Here is a 21382-nt window from a genome sequence, read left to right on the forward strand (position 1 = left end):
CCCGACAATTTGGATGCTTATCTGAAACCAACATTCAAGCATACACGTAGTTGTTCCAACTTCCAATCTACGAATAATGCAACATGTATATGTGAATCCAAACGTTTTTGAATAAAGCAATTGATATTCAATGTCAATGAAAGTATCTATTACCTTTTTATTATTGCAAAAAGCATGTGAAGGCAGCGTAAGTGTCACTGTGACCCAGTTCTACGCGATCAATAATGTGAATAATATTCATGAGCTGGGCCGGTGATACCTTATTATGCCTGTAAATGCTGTAATATGTCCGTGAAAAGAAACCAATCAATGTACTTCTCTTTTCATTTGGTTTCAAGTTTGACTGCGCTTTCAAGATTATCTAATATTAATATGTCGTTGCAGTTATGACATATTAGCAACTTTTAAACATTCACATAGACGATAAGTCACATAATCAATTAACCTAAATTACGGTTAAAATGCGGCAAAACACATGCGCAAGCTGGAAGATACATAGACACAGCATTCATTGATCGACTATAGAAATTAAAGAATATGTAAAACAGCATTGATGTTTATTTGAGACTTCTTATAGTGAAAACGTTTTTGGTTTTAAACTAAAGAGTAACCATTAATCGAGTAACACTACGCTGTATTTCTTCTTCGAAACTCTGTTGAACGGAGATCACGTCAATGGTATTTATTGTGATTAAAACTTTCACTATTTAGGATATAGGTCTCCAAGTGTGAATGTTATTTGAATGCGTATGTATGTGTTGATTGTTGAATATATAACACTGAAATACGCTGGATAAGAACGACTGTAGAAAACAAGTTGAACATAGGTAGTGGGCAGTTATACACCCGTGAGTGGCTACGCTTGTCCACGCGACCGTAGTTAGGACAACGGCAGGTACTGTTTTGAGTACTGATATTTTGTTCTCCTTGCAAACTTCATACGACTTTATGAGGTAGTTGTGAATTGTCGCGGCACATGGGACCTGGTAATTTAGGTTCAATGGTTCACAGAAAGCTCTGAAACCCTCCCCTTTAACAAGGCTTAATGGTCGTATATCCTTAACGCACATAAATATTGCTTTTTGCGTAATACCTTCATACCATTTCCTGTCAACAGGCTTGCGACTTTTGCTATCAAAATTACCAAACTGCTCCAGCGTTGCTTGCTGAGCTTGTCTTCTATCTACAATGCTTATTTGCGGGTGCTTGCAGGACAAATGCTTGCGCATGGAACTTGTTGTACTACCTGCGTAACTAAGGGAAACACCACAAAGACGGCATTCCGTATTTTGGCCACTAAATCAAGATCAAAATGCGTCCAGACATTGGATCTTTTTCTCACGATCATCCATCTTGATTGCGTGAGATGTTTAGAGTTATCTCCCCTGCGAGTCCTCGAGTCTCTTCAATTGGTCTCGATTCCTGCTTTACCCGACTCGGCCCCGAGTACCCGAGTACTCGTGAGAGCCCTATTCCACGCTTCACCCATGACTACTTCACGCATATTCTGTATTATGTAGAACCATAAAGGTATTTTATGTTCGTTGTGCATGACACGGAACGTGGGTATTCCGGTGGATCGTCCTTCATGCATTCATGACTTTGTGCTATATATTTGTTGTTGTCTGTCTGTCTTTGAATATATCATTTGTTGAACGTGTAACTGTACATTAACCATTAAATGAGTGGATAAAATGTGTTATATTCATCAAGCATGATACTTGAACAGATGCGTGATCACTATTAATCGACGGAGGAATGGTTTGTTACATGAGCTGGTCGACGAAATATGACTTCAGCAGGTACGTGGTCGCATTATATATTAAAAGGCTGTATGTATCATACAGAATTCTGTATACATCATACAGAACACTGTACAACCTTTGATCATCTGTCATGATATTAGACTTGTCCGCGTGCTCAATAACATTCTTGTTTTATGACAAATCTGTATATTATATTCCAAAACCAATTTAGTTCACATATAAACGATGCTTAAAGCTTACATGCAACGCAAAACACAACTTTGCAGATTCTAATACCTTTCGGTATGGACTTACAGTAACAAATTATTAAAAAAATGCAAATTCAACTTATAAAGTCGAAAAATAACGCGATGAAAAAAATCGCGAAATCTGAGTTCAAACGATTCACTAAAAAACAAGCTGGGGTGAAAAGTGGTTTCAACAGCTGCGCTGCGCACATAGCGCATACGCAGTGAATAGGTTCTAATCTTGGTTGTGTACACAAACAACGCATAGTAAATAATCTACTCGTTACATAAAAGAACCTTGTTAAGGATCTAGATCTACTCAGCTATGTGTCAACCAGTAAGGCGTTCGACATTTCAAGACGGAACACCTTCGCTGGCGGTGAGTACTCGGAGTAGATTTTGATGTGAGCCAAATTTCAGAATTTGTCAGCATTGTCAGAATTTCTAACTGTTGTATAGATGATAATGCCTCTGTCACAGACAAAACACCTATGTGTCTGCCTGCCTGTCTGCTAATGACAATATGCAATACACAACTTCAATCACTGACCACATGCAATTTGAACTTTACACCTATCAGGCTATACACCATAAACAAAACACATTGATTTATGGCTCGTACACCCGAGTTCTGTCTCTGTCACATTATGTAATTACACAGACAGGCAGGTGTGATACTTGTTACCCGTACTACTGACGGCCTTGTTTGTTTCCTGTACGCCACTGTGAACATATAGTCAGTCGGTCTCTATACCCGTACTGCTGACGGCCTTATTTGTTTCCTGTACGCCACTGTGAACATATAGTCAGTCATTCTCTATACCCGAACTGCTGACAGCCTTGTTTGTTTCCTGTACGCCACTGTGAGCATATAGTCAGTCATTCTCTATACCCGTACTGCTGACAGCCTTGTTTGTTTCCTGTATGCCACTGTGAAGATATAGTCAGTCGGTCTCTATACCCGTACTGCTGGCAGCCTTGTTTGTTTCCTGTACGCCACTATGAGCATATAGTCAGTCGTTCTCTATACCCGAACTACTGACAGCCTTGTTTGTTTCCTGTACGCCACTGTGAGCATATAGTCAGTCGGTCTCTATACCCGTACTGCTGACGGCCTTGTTTGTTTCCTGTACGCCACTGTGAAGATATAGTCAGTCGGTCTCTATACCCGTACTGCTGGCAGCCTTATTTGTTTCCTGTACGCCACTGTGAGCATATAGTCAGTCGGTCTCTATACCCGTACTGCTGACGGCCTTATTTGTTTCCTGTACGCCACTGTGAAGATATAGTCAGTTGGTCTCTATACCCGTACTGCTGGCAGCCTTGTTTGTTTCCTGTACGCCACTATGAGCATATAGTCAGTCGTTCTCTATACCCGTACTGCTGACAGCCTTGTTTGTTTCCTGTACGCCACTGTGAACATATAGTCAGTCGGTCTCTATACCCGAACTACTGACAGCCTTGTTTGTTTCCTGTACGCCACTGTGAGCATATAGTCAGTCGGTCTCTATACCCGTACTGTTGACGGCTATATTTGTTTCCTGTACGCCACTGTGAACATATAGTCAGTCGTTCTCTATACCCGTACTGCTGACAGCCTTGTTTGTTTCCTGTATGTCACTGTGAACTGTGAACATATAGTCAGTCGGTCTCTATACCCGTACTGCTGACAGCCTTGTTTGTTTCCTGTATGTCACTGTGAACTGTGAACATATAGTCAGTCGTTCTCTATACCCGAACTGCTGACGGCTATATTTGTTTCTTGTACGCCACTGTGAACATATAGTCAGTCGTTCTCTATACCCGTATTGCTGACAGCCTTATTTGTTTCCTGTACGCCACGTCTATTTTTAAGCAACATGGCAGTCGGAGATATCTCGGATAAAAGTAATTGCGCATGATGCAAACATAAATATGTGCTTTCTTGTTTGTAAGCTAACTACATCGAGCACATTTCAAACTGTTTATAGAAATTAGCCCACTGTGTTTCCAACTTTCTACATGCACCTTTGTTAATCATAGAAAAGACCGACGGAAGCCTATCTTGAGTCTAATCAATGTATCGATAGATTATTATTGCATATATAATGCATGTTTAAAACCTGTGTTTTATGCTTGAGAGGTGGTTGAAACCTATAAAACAATATCAATGTAACTGTTGTTTCGATAGTAGCGAACTTCTTTCGATTTCAGATTCAGAGAATGTGAGATTTCCAGAAAAGTCAGTAGTTCTTGGAAACTGTTAATGAATACGCCTGTTGCGACCAGAACTGGGATAACTAATATGGAGAATTATACGTCTTACTGTCAACTATGTATTTAATCGACAAACAATTATTAAGATCAAAATCAGCTGCACAACTCGTGTCCTTTATTTTAACTACTGATCGCAAAAAATGCCAATGGCAGCGCTCCATAGTCGATAATAGCTAAATATAGCAGCGCAGAAAATGTAGAAACGTGAAACTGAAACGAAATAGAATTCATCTTCATACGCTTTACTGTAATTACTCTACTAGCTTAAAAATAAGTGAGCGACCAATTAATGTTCCTGGTTGTGGATGCTGAATTTAGGTTTCAGGTGTTTTTCATTCATTTTTTATTCATAATGATTCATTCATTCCCAGAAATGGTTACTGCTCAACATGAAATATGACTTTCTTGCAATATCTAATGATATTTTAACACCAAGTATCTGCAAAACTATGACCTCAACTAGCTTGTTACCAACTGACAGGAATAAGTGAATGAACCACACGTAATCTAGCACAGACTACCTAACAGTTTATTTAGTTAAGATATGTTAAGATGGATTATGTATTTAATTTATGTAATAATGTCTAACTAGCTTTGGCATATCATTCACACTCACATACCTGCACGCGCAAACACACACACATATATAGATATAACACACTCTGTGGCTGGTATGCAAAAAATATGAACAACTATATAATATGTTCCTAAAGTTAAAGAGTACTGAACGTTGAGAGGGGGTTGGGGGTTAAGGTCGCATTCAAGATTATTGCACTTATCTAGCGACGCAATATGATAAAGACACTAAGGGAAATAAGTATGATAGTAAAACTAACTAACTAACTGATTGACCGGCTAACTAACTGACTAACTAACTAAATAACTAACTGATTGACTGACTAACTAACTGACTAACTAACTAAATAACTAACTAACTGATTGACTGACTAACTTACTAACTAACTGACTAACTAACTAAATAACTGATGCAAACTAAGTATTAATTCGGAGCGCTCCTGTTGAAATTAAGGTTTACATGTCATAACTCACCATACAGCACATGCACAGAAATGATAATCAAAATGACATCACGCGTGTGGAAGGATTGAAGACACAGTGTCGTCGCATCTAGAAATCCACTCGAGGCAAAAGCACAGTCTTGATAATGTCTGTAATCAGTTCATGTCATCACATGAATATAAGTGTCAATAGCCGCTTACATGTACTGACGTACAGCTACCTCGCACTGAGACGATGTGACAGATGATCCTGAACTTCACATGGAGGTACTGGTTGGTGGTAGCAACGTCGGGGTCCTCACTGGGGGCTCCAATATAACAGCGCCTTGTTTGAATCCATGCAAAAGAATACAAACGGCTGTGGGTTGTGAGGCCGATACATTTATTCTAGAAGATCTACGTGTTAAAAAGCCTGAAAGAACATAAGGAACTGAATTAAATGGAATCACATAAAATATGTACATGCTCGAATCACTCGTTAAGCCTATTAAATACACCTAGTTAAATACATCTGAACTATGTCACAAGTTATAATGTTACATAATATTAATACAAATATACAATGATCATACAGACATACTGTAGGTACATTTAGGAAATTCTAATAATAAATACACTTCTGGTATACATATAGGGTTTTTTCTGGTTAGGTGTTACATACCAGGTTGGTTGTACCAAAGCTGTTTAGGGAGGATATTCTCCGGAATGAACACAGATCTGCATAACAAATAAATATGTATGAAGAGAACAATATATATATACAAGTGATATAATATAAAATAAGATACAATTACATTCGCCACACTAATCAAACATGGAATCATATATAATATTTATATATATATATGTGTTTATCAATCACACATACCAAACATACAGGCATGCATTCATACTGACTAGTCATTACCTAAACATTGCCATATATTTAGTTGATATGTTTAGAATTGCGTTCAATACATAAACAATACATAAACTCACAATAACACAGTGATCTGATAGTTCATTTTCAACTATACACATTTATAAGATATATTATATTTCAAGTAAACCAAGTCTGACTTACACAATAAATTATATTTCTTATTGTAGTAAACAAGAAACCATCCATATATATATACAACCTTTTATACAATATGAACCTACCTAAAATCCTTATAAAGATCCCCTGGTTGTAAAGGTAACCTTCCTTGCGAAGTACAGGACAGCATGTGAGTTTAAAATCTTCACATTGTAGTTTAAGCTATGGCCAGCTTGGCCTATCAGTGAAACAATAGAACTGACTGAGGGCTGGGGCAAGGAGTGTTGTAAGCATGCAGTGTGACAATTAGTGGAGGTGAGACTGAGAGTTACTAGGCTTACTATGCAGAGCTATGGCATGAGAATAAAATGAAGTATAAAACATAACTAAGATTTCATCATTCTACCATATAAAACATACCTAATATTCTTACAGATGTTAGAATAAGTAATTAAATGGAAACAATGCCATCTACCTTAATACTTAATATAATCTTCCAAACTTTAATTAAAACTATGTACATATATATATATTTGAGTATGCCACATTAATTTGCTCTGTTTCTCTTTCCCGGAATGCACGTGCAACAACGTATTGCACGTCTCAAGGACGAACCCACTTACGTCACGGAACGTGGCACGTGCATGCATGTTGGATACATGTCACTAATCTCTGAGTTTAATTCTTATGTGTCTACACAGGTTTGATAAATTTAGATTTTAAATTTTTGTATGCACAGTTTCTTTATGTGCCTAGTATATATAAAACCAGCATAAACCATACTAGTATATATATTACGAAGTTTGGAGTCTAAACAAAGACAGACCTGAAGAATTTCCAGACAGGCCATGTTGTTCCTATTCTTCAGCTCCTCACAACTGTCTTGATGCAGTGACAATAGATTAACATAGGACACCTTAATTGTTTATATGTAGCTTATCCATATCAAAATTAGGAATAACGGTTTTGTCATCTCAGAATCTATCTCGACTTGATCCTTGTGTTGATCAGTTGTTGTGTATTTGGACGCAAATCAGAGCTTCTATCCCCTGAATAAAACCCTTTCCAGAAGAATTTGAAGAAACTTGAGACGATTGCACGATGTCGACTATATCCTGACGAAATCTTAATGAATCAATGAGGAGTCAAATAGTAATGACACGATGTGCGAATAGGTGAGAGAGCATCCGTCCAGACTGGTGGAAGAAGTCACAAACACCCGCAAAGACAAGTCAAGTGTTCACCGAAAAAGAGACCTCAGGAAATTCCAGACAAACCTTAACAGGTTTACAAAAATATCATATACAGTTGTACCATATGCATTTTCATCCCTATTGACACCCCTATCGGCCCCAAGTCTACATTGCAAATGACACATCCCAGAATCTTCTGTATACCACCCGGGGTGCTGTGACCTTGACCCACGACATTAGTAAGGCTGGTAGGCCTGCTCGAGATGTTGATGGCTTCTGTATACAATTCTTCCACGTTTACACCAGTGCGGCGCAGTGAACGGTAAGTGTTAGAGTAGTATTCCCTTCTCAAATACAGGTTGTCATAAGGCCTCAGCAGGGTGAGATGTCTTCTACAGAAATCGTCCGAGTGTGACCCAGACTTTGCGAGGACAAGCGTCACATAGTGAATACGGGATCGCGAGGGCTTGCAGTAGAAATCAGCAAAGTAAAGGTTGGCATAGTCATCAAAGACCTCCGTCAAAGGCACGGTCACTCTGGTGTCTCCGAAAGGTGACCTATCTGGAAGATCGCCCCTGTACAGGGTCACCCCAAAGAAACTACCCACAAGTCTACCGTTTATGGGACTGCGGTGATCACCTCCGTGGTCCTTCATACAAGGTTTCATAATGTTGTTGTGGTATCTCCGAATATTTTGGAAGTAGGAGAATGGTTTGTTGTGGTAGAGGACACTCACCCTCTCGGCAGGGAACCCATTGCAGTATGTATCAGCCTTCTTCAGCAGCCTACGCAGGTAATCTGACAATTAAAGGCAAGCCATGTGAAGAACAATCACGTGTTACATGATTAAAGGATACGCTTACATTGTTTTTAACAATACAATTTTATTGCAGAGCTAAGATACAAACCGTCTGATATTCAGTAGTTGGTAGGGGCCTGTGATTTGATTTGTCGACAAAATATTTTTCAGCTGCAGAGGCTGCGCCATATAATATGTGTAAAATATAATTGGAATCTCAATATATTTTTCGATTTTGTTTGGTGACAAAAATATTTTTCAGCTTCCAAGGGTAAACCAGATGCATTTTTCAAAAAATTTACAATAGTCCAAATGGAAATATAGTCCAAATATGTTTAATTACGTAGTATTTTGTCACAGACAGTTACTTATTTTACGGAACGAGTGAAGCATAATTATTATTTTCAACAATTCAGACAGTATACATAGTTGCAATATAATCCAAGCCCAAGCATCAATTACTTTAAAAAAAATATGAAATAGTCTACATGGAATGGTAGTCCAAATGTATTGAAACACGAAGCATTTCCGGCAGTTATTTATTTTATCGAAAGTCTGAAGCATAATTATTGTTTTCAACAATTCAGACAATATACATATTAGCAATATAGCCCAATGCCCAGACACAAACACAGACACAGACAAAAACCCTCCCCTACCCCTACCCCTACTCTTACCCCCAAATTAACACACACTTATATGTATATCATAAAGGCAAAATACGTTTAACGAAGTAAATATACAGTGGAGTTTTCATGTGTCCCAGAAATGATAGGTGTTAACTGAACAACACATATTATAATCTAATAAAGGCCAATACACAAGGAGATACGAGTAGGCGTTTGACAACTCCAACACAAACATCACGGCGCCTGTCGCCGACGGGCGTATTGATTAACAGTTTCCAAGAACTACTGACGTTCCTGGAAATCTCAAATTCTCTGAATCTGAATCGAAAGAAGTTCGCTAATATCCAAACAACAGTTACATTGATATTGTTTTATAAGTTTCAACCACCTCTCAAGCATAAAACACAGGTTTTAAACATGCATTGTATATGCAATAATAATCTATCGATACATTGATTAGACTCAAGATAGGCTTCCGTCGGTCTTTTCTATGATTAACAAAGGTGCATGTAGAAAGTTGGAAACACAGTGGGCTAATTTCTATAAACAGTTTGAAATGTGCTCGATGTAGTTAGCTTACATACAGGAAAGCACATATTTATGTTTGCATCATGCGCAATTACTTTTATCCGAGATATCTCCGACTGCCATGTTGCTTAAAAATCGACTCAGTCAAGCTCCTCACAGCGATGGCCCGTTTGCGGGGCACTCTGTCCCGACACCAGTAACAGCTCTCCACTGTGCATATCAGCCTTTCAACCACACATTGATTTAAACACGCTGCACTCTGAACATTATGTATACTAACCAGTCATGACTGTCATCACGCAAAACACTCTTACTAAAAGCTAAATTATTGTTTGTCAATCTGAATATGGTATCAGATATTTTATTCATTTTCTCAAGAGGTAACTGGCCTACAGTACATTACAAACATTATACTATGATGGTTACACATTTACTGAAATGTACTATTTTTTCCATGTAACATCGCATGATAAATATACATGGACAGATTCTGTATGCATCATGGAATTGCTGTTTCATTTGGAATATCATCTTAGAGATACTGACAATTGGATGCTTGTTAAATGGACAAATATTATCTTTAAATTTCCAATAAAATTTACATCACTTGATACAAAGGAAAACATGAGTGCAAATTGATACTCAGTCTCGAGTATCCTCAGAAACAGATTCAATTATCCGTAAAGTGCAAATAGCGGTGAAAATTACACGAATGGATCAATGAAACTTCGTGATGACACCGGGTGTTCACGAAAGGGTTATATATGCCCAACTTATCGGTATCAACCAAAACACAGCCTCTTTGTTTCCAAACCAAACTCAAAGTCAAAGATGTTTATTGTACAAAAGGCCGCCAGACCATATACATTAGAATTATACATATACATTACCCAGATGTTGCAAAAAGCAGGAATTTATGTTCCAAACAGTGAATCATGTTAAAGGCAATAGGTTACATTACAAATAGTGAATTACTATGGATCTACAAAACGTTATATTGATAGACATTGATAGTGTCTTGTTGATGATTCAATGGCACAGCAGTGACAACGATCTGGACAACCACCTTCAAAAGACATTTCTTTTAGCGTGATTCAGCAATACAGCGATACAGACAGCACTTCACTAATGTTCACATATGTTCACTTTCAGAGTATGTAGCAACATTTATTCAGAAACAAATCAATAAAATAACTATTTATAAAAAGTACCTTCAATATCTCAAACAATGTTACCCCTATAGTAAAGCATAAAGCCAAATGTTGGTTATCATGTACACACATGGTTCTTGTATTCACTTTTCAGATTGATCTGTCCTTGTCCTTTCTAATTTTCTAATTTAAGCATTGACATTGTTTTCTGAAGGTCAGGGACATCAGTCTGTGGATCTACATTGCATATTTTACAATTAGGTGTTTTACTTATGCCTCCTGTACTGCTTCCTTTCCCGATCAATCCAGTTTGGGTCCGCGCCAGCCCCAATATATCCACTTCATCTGTATAGAAGACTTCAACCCATACGTTGCCCTGCCGGAGAGTTTTATAGGTGCTTTCTTCTTTCCTCAGGAACACGTTGGTTCGTTCATCCAAACGAATGAGGTGCTTCTCACAGAAGTTGTCAGCTTTTGTATCCTTCTTTGTAAGGACCAATATGACGTAGTGATTCTTCCTTTGATCTTTCATACAGTAGAAATCGGCGAAGTACAGCCTGGCAGAGTCATCAAAGAGTCTCTTTAGGGGCACCACCACTCTGGTGTCTCCGAATGGGGATTTAGTTGGTAGCCGACCGTTCCAAGGGGTCACCCCGAAGAACACACCTTTCAGTCTCCCGTTTATGGGACAGCGTGGATCCCCGCCGTTGTCCTTCAGTTGTGGCATCATGGTTTTATTTACAAGTTGCTTGAAATAGTCAGCAGGTTTATTGCGGTAAAGGACACTGACTGTTTCGGAAGACCGGCTGGAACAGTGATATTCGGCCTTAGTATGTAGTGCTTGAAGATGATCTGAAATGAATGTATTTACAACAATAAGTATCTGTGACAAAAATCAAAAGTGATTCATCAACCAAGTGTTAACCTTCAGGAAAACAACTTGTTTTTGTTCCAGTGACACGTTAAGTAAAATGTTTCAGGATAGATGTGTTAACAGAAACTAACATTTCATTCAGTATTTCAAACCATTTGGTTGACAGTACAGTGTGTCGTACATATATTAGTTATTAGCGCAAATTATGAAATAATAACTAAACCTGTATAAAACATGGGTATCATATGGAAAAGTAAACAAGCAGTATATTTAGTCACATCAGTGTTTATTGAACTGAGAAATATGTATTGATTGTTTATCTTTATGGTTGTTGAATGAATACGAAATATTCCCAAACACTTAATGTACTTGTTTGATCTTTTACAATCTTAGATAAGAACCAAGTTAATTCACTCAAAACATTTGATTTTTACACAACCATCACACACAAGCGTAGTGGAAAGCTTCTTTGTTCCATTGGGTTTCTGTCACTGAACGTGGTGACAAAAGATATTCTTAGATCTCGGTCATCAAATCTGTCATCTGAAGTTAACTTAGAAAATAATGTATTAATTCGTTGGACATCCATATTGATAATGTGAATGTGTCTCCTTGATTATCCGTGGCTTAATGGGGCTTGGGTAGCCTACTGGTCAAAGAGTTCGCTCGTCACGACGAAGGCCCAGGTCGATTACCCACATGGGTACCTTGTGTGAATCTTATTTCCGGTCTACCCCGCTGCGAATATGCTGGGATATTGCAAAAGGCGGCGTGAACTCCAATTCACTCACTCGGTCATCATGAAGACAAATAGAAGGTTCCGCTCGGATTGGTAAACTCTGACAAGGGAACAGACTAAGACTTTTAACTTAAGCTTCAGGTATATTGAAATGTGGTTCATATATATCCAAACAGTCTACTGCCATCTACTTCCATTATACATATAACACGTGTGTGAATGCCTTTGCTTATCTTCAAACAGCTTTTGTTACTGTTATGGCAATTCAGCCTTACAACGTTTGTTTTCCGTGTATGTTACTCTAACAGCTACACTCTCTACACGATGAACAATATACGAGCTAGAATGGTTGAGATATATTAATCCATTCCAGTTGAATATGATTAAGATACCTTGTTTCATGTCATTGAGGTAGACATGCCTATGCAGTGTATTTTACGAATTTGTTTGTGAAGTAAATAAAGAGTATTGTAAATACTTCGAGTTATGCATAATATTCGAGACACCAGCATTCGACTCATCGGGATTTGACTGAAACAGCGCTTGGTGGCTCTGCCATGTTGAAACGTTGCAGGTGTACTGTTGATGTCGTGACAAGTTGGCTCTACCTGCATACGTTAATGTGTCGGCACTATAAATACTGAATGACGTCTTCCCTTTGTTATGTTGAAATGTAAGCCGGTGGGATGCTGACGCCAGGAACGTTTGGACTAACAATGAATAGCAATAGGTCCAGTTAACGACAGTGCGGTTGTAATAGTTAGTTGTGCTTATGATACCCTGAGTCCAATCTCGTTTTACATCATTTCATCTTTAGCCACGCAGGAAGAACATATTTGTCATATTCTATTATCCTGAACACCAAGCTCTTTCAGGCCCTGCTAAGTTGTATCATATTGCAAAAAGACAGCAATTTGATACCAGTTTACATCACATAAGACTGACTGACTGACTGGGTATGGTTTTACGTCGTTTTTAGCAATATTCCAGCAATATCACAGCGGGGGACACCAGAAATGAGCTTCACAAATTCCACCCATGTGGGGAATCGAACCCGGGCCTTCGTCGTGACGAGCAAACGCTCAAACCACTAGGCTACCCCACCGCCCCGCATGACATAAGAAGTATCCAGCTTCGAAGATGGTACTTGAAAGATACAAGTACTTCTTTACAGTTTTTAATGTATTAAATACTAACTTAACTGTTGTTTCGATATTGGCGCACTGCTTTCGATTTCAGATTCAGAGAATTTGAGATTCCCAGAAAAGTCAGTAGTTCTTGGAAACTGTTAATCAATACGCCCGTCGTCATGCATGCGCTGTGCTGTTCGTGTTGGAGTTGACAACCAGTTACTCGTATCACCTTGTATCTATAGGATAGTCTTTGTTCTAATTATTAGGCTAACGCAATTTAATTTACAAAGTTTTATACAAAGTGTCCAGCTTCGAAGATTGTACCTTAAAAGTACTTGTAGTCCAAGCAGAACAGGGTAATACCCGCTGGATTGAAAGACAGATGTTACATCGACAAGATTGGTATATCTAATATAGCAATGACGGTGTCAAGTACTTCTCTACAGGTATTAGTGTATTTACACGGAAATCTTAAAGAATAAACACCAGCTGCTGTTTTTAGGTACATAACATGATATTTTCACATGCCACACTGTACCTCATATTCTAAGATCTGATATTGGGAGATAAAGAGTTATGAATTATTTGATTGATTTATTGTCGTTTAACGCCGCATTCAGCTCTAACATGGTCTGCAAATAATCGAGTCAGGAACCAGACAGTTCATCGATCAACAGCATAAGCATCGTTCTACGCAATTAGGATGCGATGACACGTGTGTTGTGCCCTTAAAAGCACAATGGTCTTAAGTGCACAGAACTCATGAATATTCATGAGTGGGCGGAGCTTATGTCACTACGTCACATACACGGCACAGTATCTTCCGCGGAACTAGTAGAGGGAGTTGACCTATGCTGCTTCGTCTGTTATTGCCTTATACGATGTGACAGCTACAATATGCATATGAGGTATATGTAAACATGAAGTATACGTGCTGTTTATTCAATATAATGTGCTGTATTGAAGTTTTGCGACGCAACTTCCCACGGTGAAGGAGTTCAAGCGAGAAAGCCTCCTCGAGAACAACCACGGTACCTAGCGTTGCGATGGAAACATTGACATGTCAATATTGTCATTGCTCAGTCCTGACTTATCATAACTCTCCAACCAAACAGAATAACATCATTGTGCGTTTAAGAGCACAACACACGTGTCAACCAAGTCAGCGAGCCTGACCACCCGTTCCCGTTAGTCGCCTCTTACGAGAAGCAAGGGTTACTGGAGACCTATTCCTACCCGGATCATCACGGGTAAATAAGAACAATGAGAAAGTCAGAGCTTCTTTGGAAAGTAAAGGCATAACTTAACACTGCCACATGTATGTGACACAGAATGAAACCAAAGCCTCCAGAGGTGTCCTATGTACTCCCATGACCACCATGGACAGATATTTCAGTCACAAGCAGTTTGGATATTTTAAAAGATTTCGCCATAGACAATAATCACAGACCCCACAGATCCATGAGTAAAAATAATATACGAATGAAAATGAAAAAATTAAAATTATATGGAAGGACAATACATTAATCTTTCAAACAAAAGGAGAACGAAAGCTGAAATGAAATCATTTATATTCAAAGTCGGAGATCATGTCCAATTTGGGGTATGCCTTTAAAAAATATTTATCCTACGAAGGCGTTAGTGCAGACATGGAATCCAGATTATCAGTAGATAGATGTAGCTGATGATGCGGTACAAGGAAGTTTTTATTCAAATGAAAAGCAGAGAGTAGACAAGCTTGCACACATTGGCGTGTGGAGAAAGTGGTTATGGAACGAAAGCATGCTGATCAAAAGTAAAGTTTATATCAAACCGTACAAATATGGTTCTAAAGTTAAATTAGTGTTTGGTGCGGACCTAAGCATTACGTGTCTCCTACGTGAATAATTGCTGCTCAAAATGAAATATATCTGGCGGTTGTTTTGTTTGTTTGTTGTTTAACGCCGCACTCAGCAATATTACAGTTATAAGGCGGCGGTTTGTAAATAATCGTGTCTCGAGCAGGCAATCCAGTGATCAACAGCATGAACATCGATCTGGGCAATTGGGATACGATGACATGTGTCAACCAAGTCAGCGAGCCTGACCACCCCATCTCGATAGTCGCCTCTTACGACAAGCATAGATTCTGAAGACCAATTCTAACCCGGATCTCCACGGGTCTTTTGGTCTCTCGGCCTGATAGGACAGATTCATGTAAAACTTTCGGGGACATTCGGAGACAGATCTTTCCCTAGCTTTTACTATCAACACAATCTAGTGATCAACCGCATGAGCATCGATCCATGCAACTGAGATACGATGACATGTGTCGACCAAGTCTGACCACCCAATCCCTTAAGTCGCCTGTCACGACAAGTATGGGTTGCTGAAGACCAATTCTCACCTGGATCTTCACGGGTCTGCAATTGGGTTCCATATGATCGTCGAGACAAAGAGGATGAATGGCCGGAGAACAACATACTTAAACTGGATGACAAACGTGTCAGTCAACTATTCACTGTACCTCCCACCACAAGAATAGTATGCTGCTGTTCCAAAACGTGTTTCCATGAAGCAGAAAGTCATTGTTCTTTATAACGTAACCTTATTTAGTTCCCCTGTGGACAGAAAAGTGACGTATCAATCTCTTGCACATCAGATTCCAGCAACGCTGGTATATTTCTGGTATGAGAGATTCATTTCCTGTGATGAAGTAAACCTCCCTGTAATAACTATAAAAAGACAGCATATTTGTTTTATGGAATATGCAAATAATACCTTTTTTCAGCTACATTAAATTCCATAACAGATACTAAAAAATTATTTGAAAATACTTTCCAAACTGAACATTCGTGTAACCTTGCTCTCAAACCCCTGCTGGGATTTTAAAATGAATACACTAAAGAAAAATGAAGGACCCCAGAAACGTCAGACTAAAATATCCCCAGAGATGTTAAATGTGAACCCAGTGTTAAAGTTGATTAGTTATATATTATACAATATATATAAGTCGCATCGATTTATAATTATGTTTCCTAAAATGTCGGAAAGTGGACATAATCTTTAAAACCAGCCCGCAGGATCGTCAAAAACCTGAGTTGCACCCATGAGAACCGTTTGTAAACAGTAAGTGAGTGAGATGGGTTTACGCCGCTTTTAGCAATATTTGAGCAATATCACGGCGGGGTACATCGGAAATGGGCTTCGTACCCATGTGAGGAATCGAACCCGGATCTTCAGTGTGAGAACGAACGCTTTAACAACTAGACTACCCCACCGCCCTCGTTATGTAAACAAATGCACGTGCGTGTATTTGAATCTTTCAGCTGTCCATGGCATTATTCTTATATGTTTTAAAACACATTAGGCACCACAATTATGTTAACTGTGTTCTTTGTATTGTCAATATAACGATATATATATTTCGTGATTTTTTAAAACAAGCACATAATGCCATGAACGATTTAAGTACTCGGGATTATTTTTATGCAAGCACCGCATTCATTACGAGCGTTCTGATTGGTTTGTCGTATTTTCACACATAACAAGCATCGAGACGGGGACGAGTCTCCTTGGAGGTTACGGAAAGGGCGAGTGGTGACGAATAGTCTCTTTGGTCTGTTCTCCGCCTAGGTAACTCAACAAGGTCAGGAATTTTTGTTCAGGAAACTTTATTCATTTTCTCAAGTGTCCAAAGGTAGATTACAAACATTATACTATGAAAGTTGCACATTTACAGAAGTGCACTATTTGTTTCCATGTAACATCGCGATGATAAATAAACATGGATTCTGTATTGCATCATTGAATTGTTGTTTATATATTCCAATAAAATTTACATCCACTTTAAAAAAAAAGCATGAGTGCAAAAGAACACTCAGTCTCGAGTATCCTCAGAAACAGATTCAATCATCCGTAAAGTGCAAATGGCGGTGAAAATTACAGCATGGATGGATCAATGTAAAGTTATGACACCAGAGTGTTCACGAAAGGGTTTATATATGCCCTACTGCGGGTATCAAACTGAAAATACAGCCTCTTTGTTTCCCTTAGTTTACATAAAGGGAAGTCAAAGTTAAATTATTATTATGCTTTTTGTAAAAAGGGCCTATATACATTGTGATTATCCACATACATTATACATATGTTGCAAAAGCAGTAATAATCAAAACAGTGAATCATGTTAAAGGCAATAAGTTACATTACAAATAGTGAATTACGATGAATCTACAAAACTTGTTGATAGTAGTCACTGATAGTGTCTTGTTGATGAGTCAATGGCAAATGCAATGACAACGACTCCTGGAAGACCTTCAAACGACACTTCCTTTTGCGAGATACAGCAATACAGCGATACAGACAGCACTTCACAAACGTTCACAAATGTTCACTTTCAGAGTATGTAGCAACATCTCTTCAGAAACAAATCAATACAATAGCTATTTATAAAAGTAACTTAAATATCTCAACCATGTTACCCCATAGTAATGAATAAAGCTAGTTTTGGTTATCATGTACAAACATGGCTCTTGTACCACTCATCAGATGTGGCCTGCCTCATATTTTGTAATTTAAGCATTAACAGTTCTTTCTGAAGTTGAAAGACATCAATCTGTTGCAATGTTTTTGTCCTTGAAAGTTCTTTGTCACTGAGCTCTACATTGCATATGTTACAATCACTTGATTTAGGTATGCCTCCTGTGCTGCTTCCTTTCCCGATCACTTCAGTTTTGGTAAGTCGCAGCCCAAATATGTTCACTTCATTAGTATAGAAGACTTCAACCCATACTTTGTCCTGCCGGGGAGTCCAGGCATATGCTCCTTCCATCATCAAAAACGTGTTTTTTCGTATATCCAGTTTAACAAGGTGATTCTCACAGAAGTTGTCAGCTGCTGTACCTTGCTCTGTAATGACCAATGTGACGTAATGATTCTTCCTTTGACCACGCATACAGTAGAAATCAGCGAAGTACAGCCTGGCAGAGTCATCAAAGAGTCCTTCTAAGGGAACCAGCATTCTGGTGTCTCCGTATGGTGATTTGGTTGGTAGCTTTCCTTCCCAAAGGGTCACCCCGAAGAACAGACCCTCCAGTGTCCTGTTTATGGGACAGCGTGGATCCCCGCCATGGTCCTTCAGGTAAGGTTTCATGATGTTATCGTGTTTTCTCTTGATGTCTTCAAAATAGGAGGATGGCTTGTTGCGATAGAGTGTAAACACTTGATCCCTAGTGTTTAGGTTATTACAGTGTTCTTCAGCTCTGCGAAACAGCTTCTTCACATATTCTGAAATAGAAAGGTGTAGAGGTACAGCACGTAAACTTCCTTTACACAACTAACAATTGGAAGCATAACCTGGGATAACGTAACGTTTGTAACATAAAGACTAAACGTAAAGACGAGATAGCAATAGGTAGTTATTCTATGAGGATTTAAGGTAACATAGTGATGAAAATTGGAAGAATGAACGAATGTAAAACAGTCACTGTAGCCATTGTCTGTAGCCAAATGGTTGAACTTGATTTTACCTAAGAAACGAATGGAAGGAAGATTTTATATGAATATGGGAAACGTTCTGTCGCGCCTATTTGATGTACAGACCATGTTTGAGTAACGCAGTTCACTCTCTCTCTCTCTCTCTCTCTCTCTCTCTCTCTCTCTCTCTCTCTCTCTCTCTCTCTCTCTCTCTCTCTCTCTCTCTCTCTCTCTCTCTCTCTCTCTCTCTCTCTCTCACACACACACACACACACATCGATAGTGTCTTGTTGATGATTCACTGGTATAGCAGAAACAACAATCTGGGCGACTAAGTTCAAAAGACATTTTGCGAAACACACACAGGTACGATTTCACACTTAACATTGTTATGAACAGCGATACGGACAAATGTTCACCTTCGGTGTATGTAGCAATATTTACTCAAAAACTGCATGCAAATCAATACAATAAATATATTTAAAAAGAACCTTAAATAATTCTAGCCATGTCACCCCTATGCTAATGCAATACATTGGAATTATACACATACATATGTTCCAAAAAGTAGTAATTTATGTGACTTATGTTAAAGACAATAAGCTACATTACAAATAGGTAATTATGATGGATCTACAGAACTTCCCATTGATAGTCATTCATAGTGCCTTGATGATGCTTCATTGACACAGCAATGGCAACGATCAGACAATAACTATTTTTAAAAAGTACCTTCGACATCTCTGACAATGTTACCCCCATAGTAATGCAAGTTAGATATTGGTTAACATGTACAAACATGGTTCTTGCATTCACTTTTCAGATCGATCTGTCCTCATCTTTTCTAATTTAAGCATTGACAGTTTTTTCTGAAGTTGAAGGACATCAATTTGGAACAAAGCTGTTTTCCTTGAAAGTTCTTTGTCACTGAGATTATCTTTGCTTGTGCAGGATTGATCCAGAGTGGTGTGGAGTGGTTGCTGTAAAGCTGGGCTGGACTGGGCTGGGCTGGGCTGGGCTGGGGCTTCAGATTATCGAAATGTGGTTCATTAATGGTCAAACGGCCTTCTACCACCCACTTCCATTACATATATGGAAAATGAGTGAAAATGTCTTTGCTTTTCTTCATACTGCTGTTGTTACAGTTATGGCAACTCTGCCTAACAACGTTTGTTTTCCCCGTGTGGTTGCACTAACAGCTACACTCTCTACACGATGAACAATATATGATCTAAAATGGTTGAGATAATTTAATCCATTCCACTTGATTGTGATTCAGATACCTTGTTTCATGTGATCGAGGTAAGCATACCTATACAGTGTATATGCGAATCTGTTTGAGAAGTAAGTAAAGAGTATTGTAATTACCTAATTTAAAGCTTGGTGCCTCTGCCATGTCGAAACGTTGCTGGTGTACTGTTGATGTCGCGGCAAGTTGGGTCTTCCTGCACACGTTAATGCGTCTGCACTATATATACTGAATAATGACGTCAGTACTGTTATGGCAACTCAACAACATTTGCCTAACAACATTTGTTGTCCCTGGATGGCTGCTCTAACAGCTACATGCTCTACACGACGATCAATATATGAGCTAGAATCGTTGAGATACATTAATCCATTCCAGTTGAATATGATTCAGATGCCTTGTTTCATGCCATTCCCTTTGTCATTATGAAATGTAAGCCGGTGGAATGTTGACATCATGAGGAAAAATAGTGCGGTTCCTCAAACACAAATCTGCAGTTGTAATAGTTAGAATGTCATTCATCTGATCTATCTTGAGTGTGGCTGTGAATTTTGTAAGGTTAGGGTAACCTAATGGTTAAAGTGTTCGCTCGTCACGCCGAAAGCCCGGGTTCGATTCCTCACATGGTTCCAATGTGTAAAGCCAATTTCTGGTGTCCACACACACACGCATGCACGAACGCACGCACGCACAGACACCCCTTAAAGTCCGAGAGCAATGTCGTGTTAGATCATCTCTGCTTTAACCATGCTTGTCGAAGGAAGGAGAAAGTGCTTTAACCTTTTATATATCAAGCCTCATGTCAGACCTTGTTGTAGCATATTGCAAAGAGAGAGCATTTTGATGTCAGTTTACATCACATAAGCGGCCATTCTCAGTAAAATGTACAATTGCCAGTGGAAACCCGTGTGAAAAAAATGTTGGGTAAATAGCATTACTTTCCATGAAGTACAAACATTGAAGAATCTGTTGCTAAATATTCAGCACTCAGGCACAAGTAATTTCCTTGCAACATCACTTTATACTATCACAATTTTTAATGTTTTAATTAACAATGTAACTGTTGTTTTTATACTAGCACACTGCTTTCGATCTGGGATTCGGTGAATTTTATTTTTTCCAGTAAAGTCAATAGTTCTTGGAAACTGTTAATCAATACGCCCGTCTTTAGGCATGCGCTGCGCTGTTCGTGTTGGAGTTGTCAAACAGTTACTCGTATCCACTTGTATCTATAGAACAGATTTAGTTCTCATTATTAGAATAGAGGCGGTGGGGTAGCCCAGTGGTTAAAGCGTTGGCTCGTCACGCCGAAGACCCGGGTTCGATTCCCCACATGGGCACAATGTG

At 38.8% G+C, this 21382-nt stretch overlaps 3 protein-coding genes across 3 annotated transcripts; all 3 read right to left on the reverse strand.

Annotated features, from left to right (window-relative positions):
* Window positions 1-7573: 7573 nt before the first annotated feature.
* LOC124291428 (phytanoyl-CoA hydroxylase-interacting protein-like) lies at window positions 7574-8281 on the reverse strand (the record flags this gene model as incomplete). The annotated part of the gene is made up of 1 exon (XM_046728415.1): window positions 7574-8281. A coding segment is annotated over one exon (708 nt), but the record flags the coding sequence as incomplete, so codon positions are not given.
* A 1973-nt stretch (window positions 8282-10254) lies between these two features.
* LOC124291442 (phytanoyl-CoA hydroxylase-interacting protein-like) lies at window positions 10255-18487 on the reverse strand. Its single transcript, XM_046728436.1, has 3 exons — window positions 18478-18487; window positions 10908-11440; window positions 10255-10875 (listed from the first exon to the last, which is right to left on the reverse strand). Exons 2-3 carry the CDS (start codon window positions 11314-11316, stop codon window positions 10853-10855), a joined length of 432 nt encoding a protein of 143 aa, XP_046584392.1. The 5' UTR covers window positions 11317-11440; window positions 18478-18487; the 3' UTR covers window positions 10255-10852.
* On the reverse strand, window positions 17825-20182 carry LOC124291429 (phytanoyl-CoA hydroxylase-interacting protein-like). Its single transcript, XM_046728417.1, has 2 exons — window positions 20155-20182; window positions 17825-18597 (listed from the first exon to the last, which is right to left on the reverse strand). Exons 1-2 carry the CDS (start codon window positions 20180-20182, stop codon window positions 17825-17827), a joined length of 801 nt encoding a protein of 266 aa, XP_046584373.1.
* Between the last annotated feature and the right edge of the window lie 1200 nt (window positions 20183-21382).

This window comes from Haliotis rubra, unplaced genomic scaffold (genome assembly GCF_003918875.1).
Source record: "Haliotis rubra isolate DU_JTF1 unplaced genomic scaffold, ASM391887v1 Scf491, whole genome shotgun sequence".
NCBI lineage: Eukaryota > Metazoa > Mollusca > Gastropoda > Lepetellida > Haliotidae > Haliotis > Haliotis rubra.

Excerpts from the sequence above, each read along its gene's own strand:
- LOC124291429 (XM_046728417.1), bottom strand. The coding sequence starts at position 20,182 with ATGGCAGAGGCACCAAGCTTTAAATTAG. Across the intron at positions 18,598-20,154 it reads GGCACCAAGCTTTAAATTAG|AATATGTGAAGAAGCTGTTT; the intron begins GTAATTACAATA and ends TTTCTATTTCAG.
- LOC124291442 (XM_046728436.1), bottom strand. The coding sequence starts at position 11,316 with ATGATGCCACAACTGAAGGACAACGGCGGGGATCCACGCTGTCCCATA. Across the intron at positions 10,876-10,907 it reads AGTGGATATATTGGGGCTGG|AGCAGTACAGGAGGCATAAG; the intron begins CGCGGACCCAAA and ends ATCGGGAAAGGA.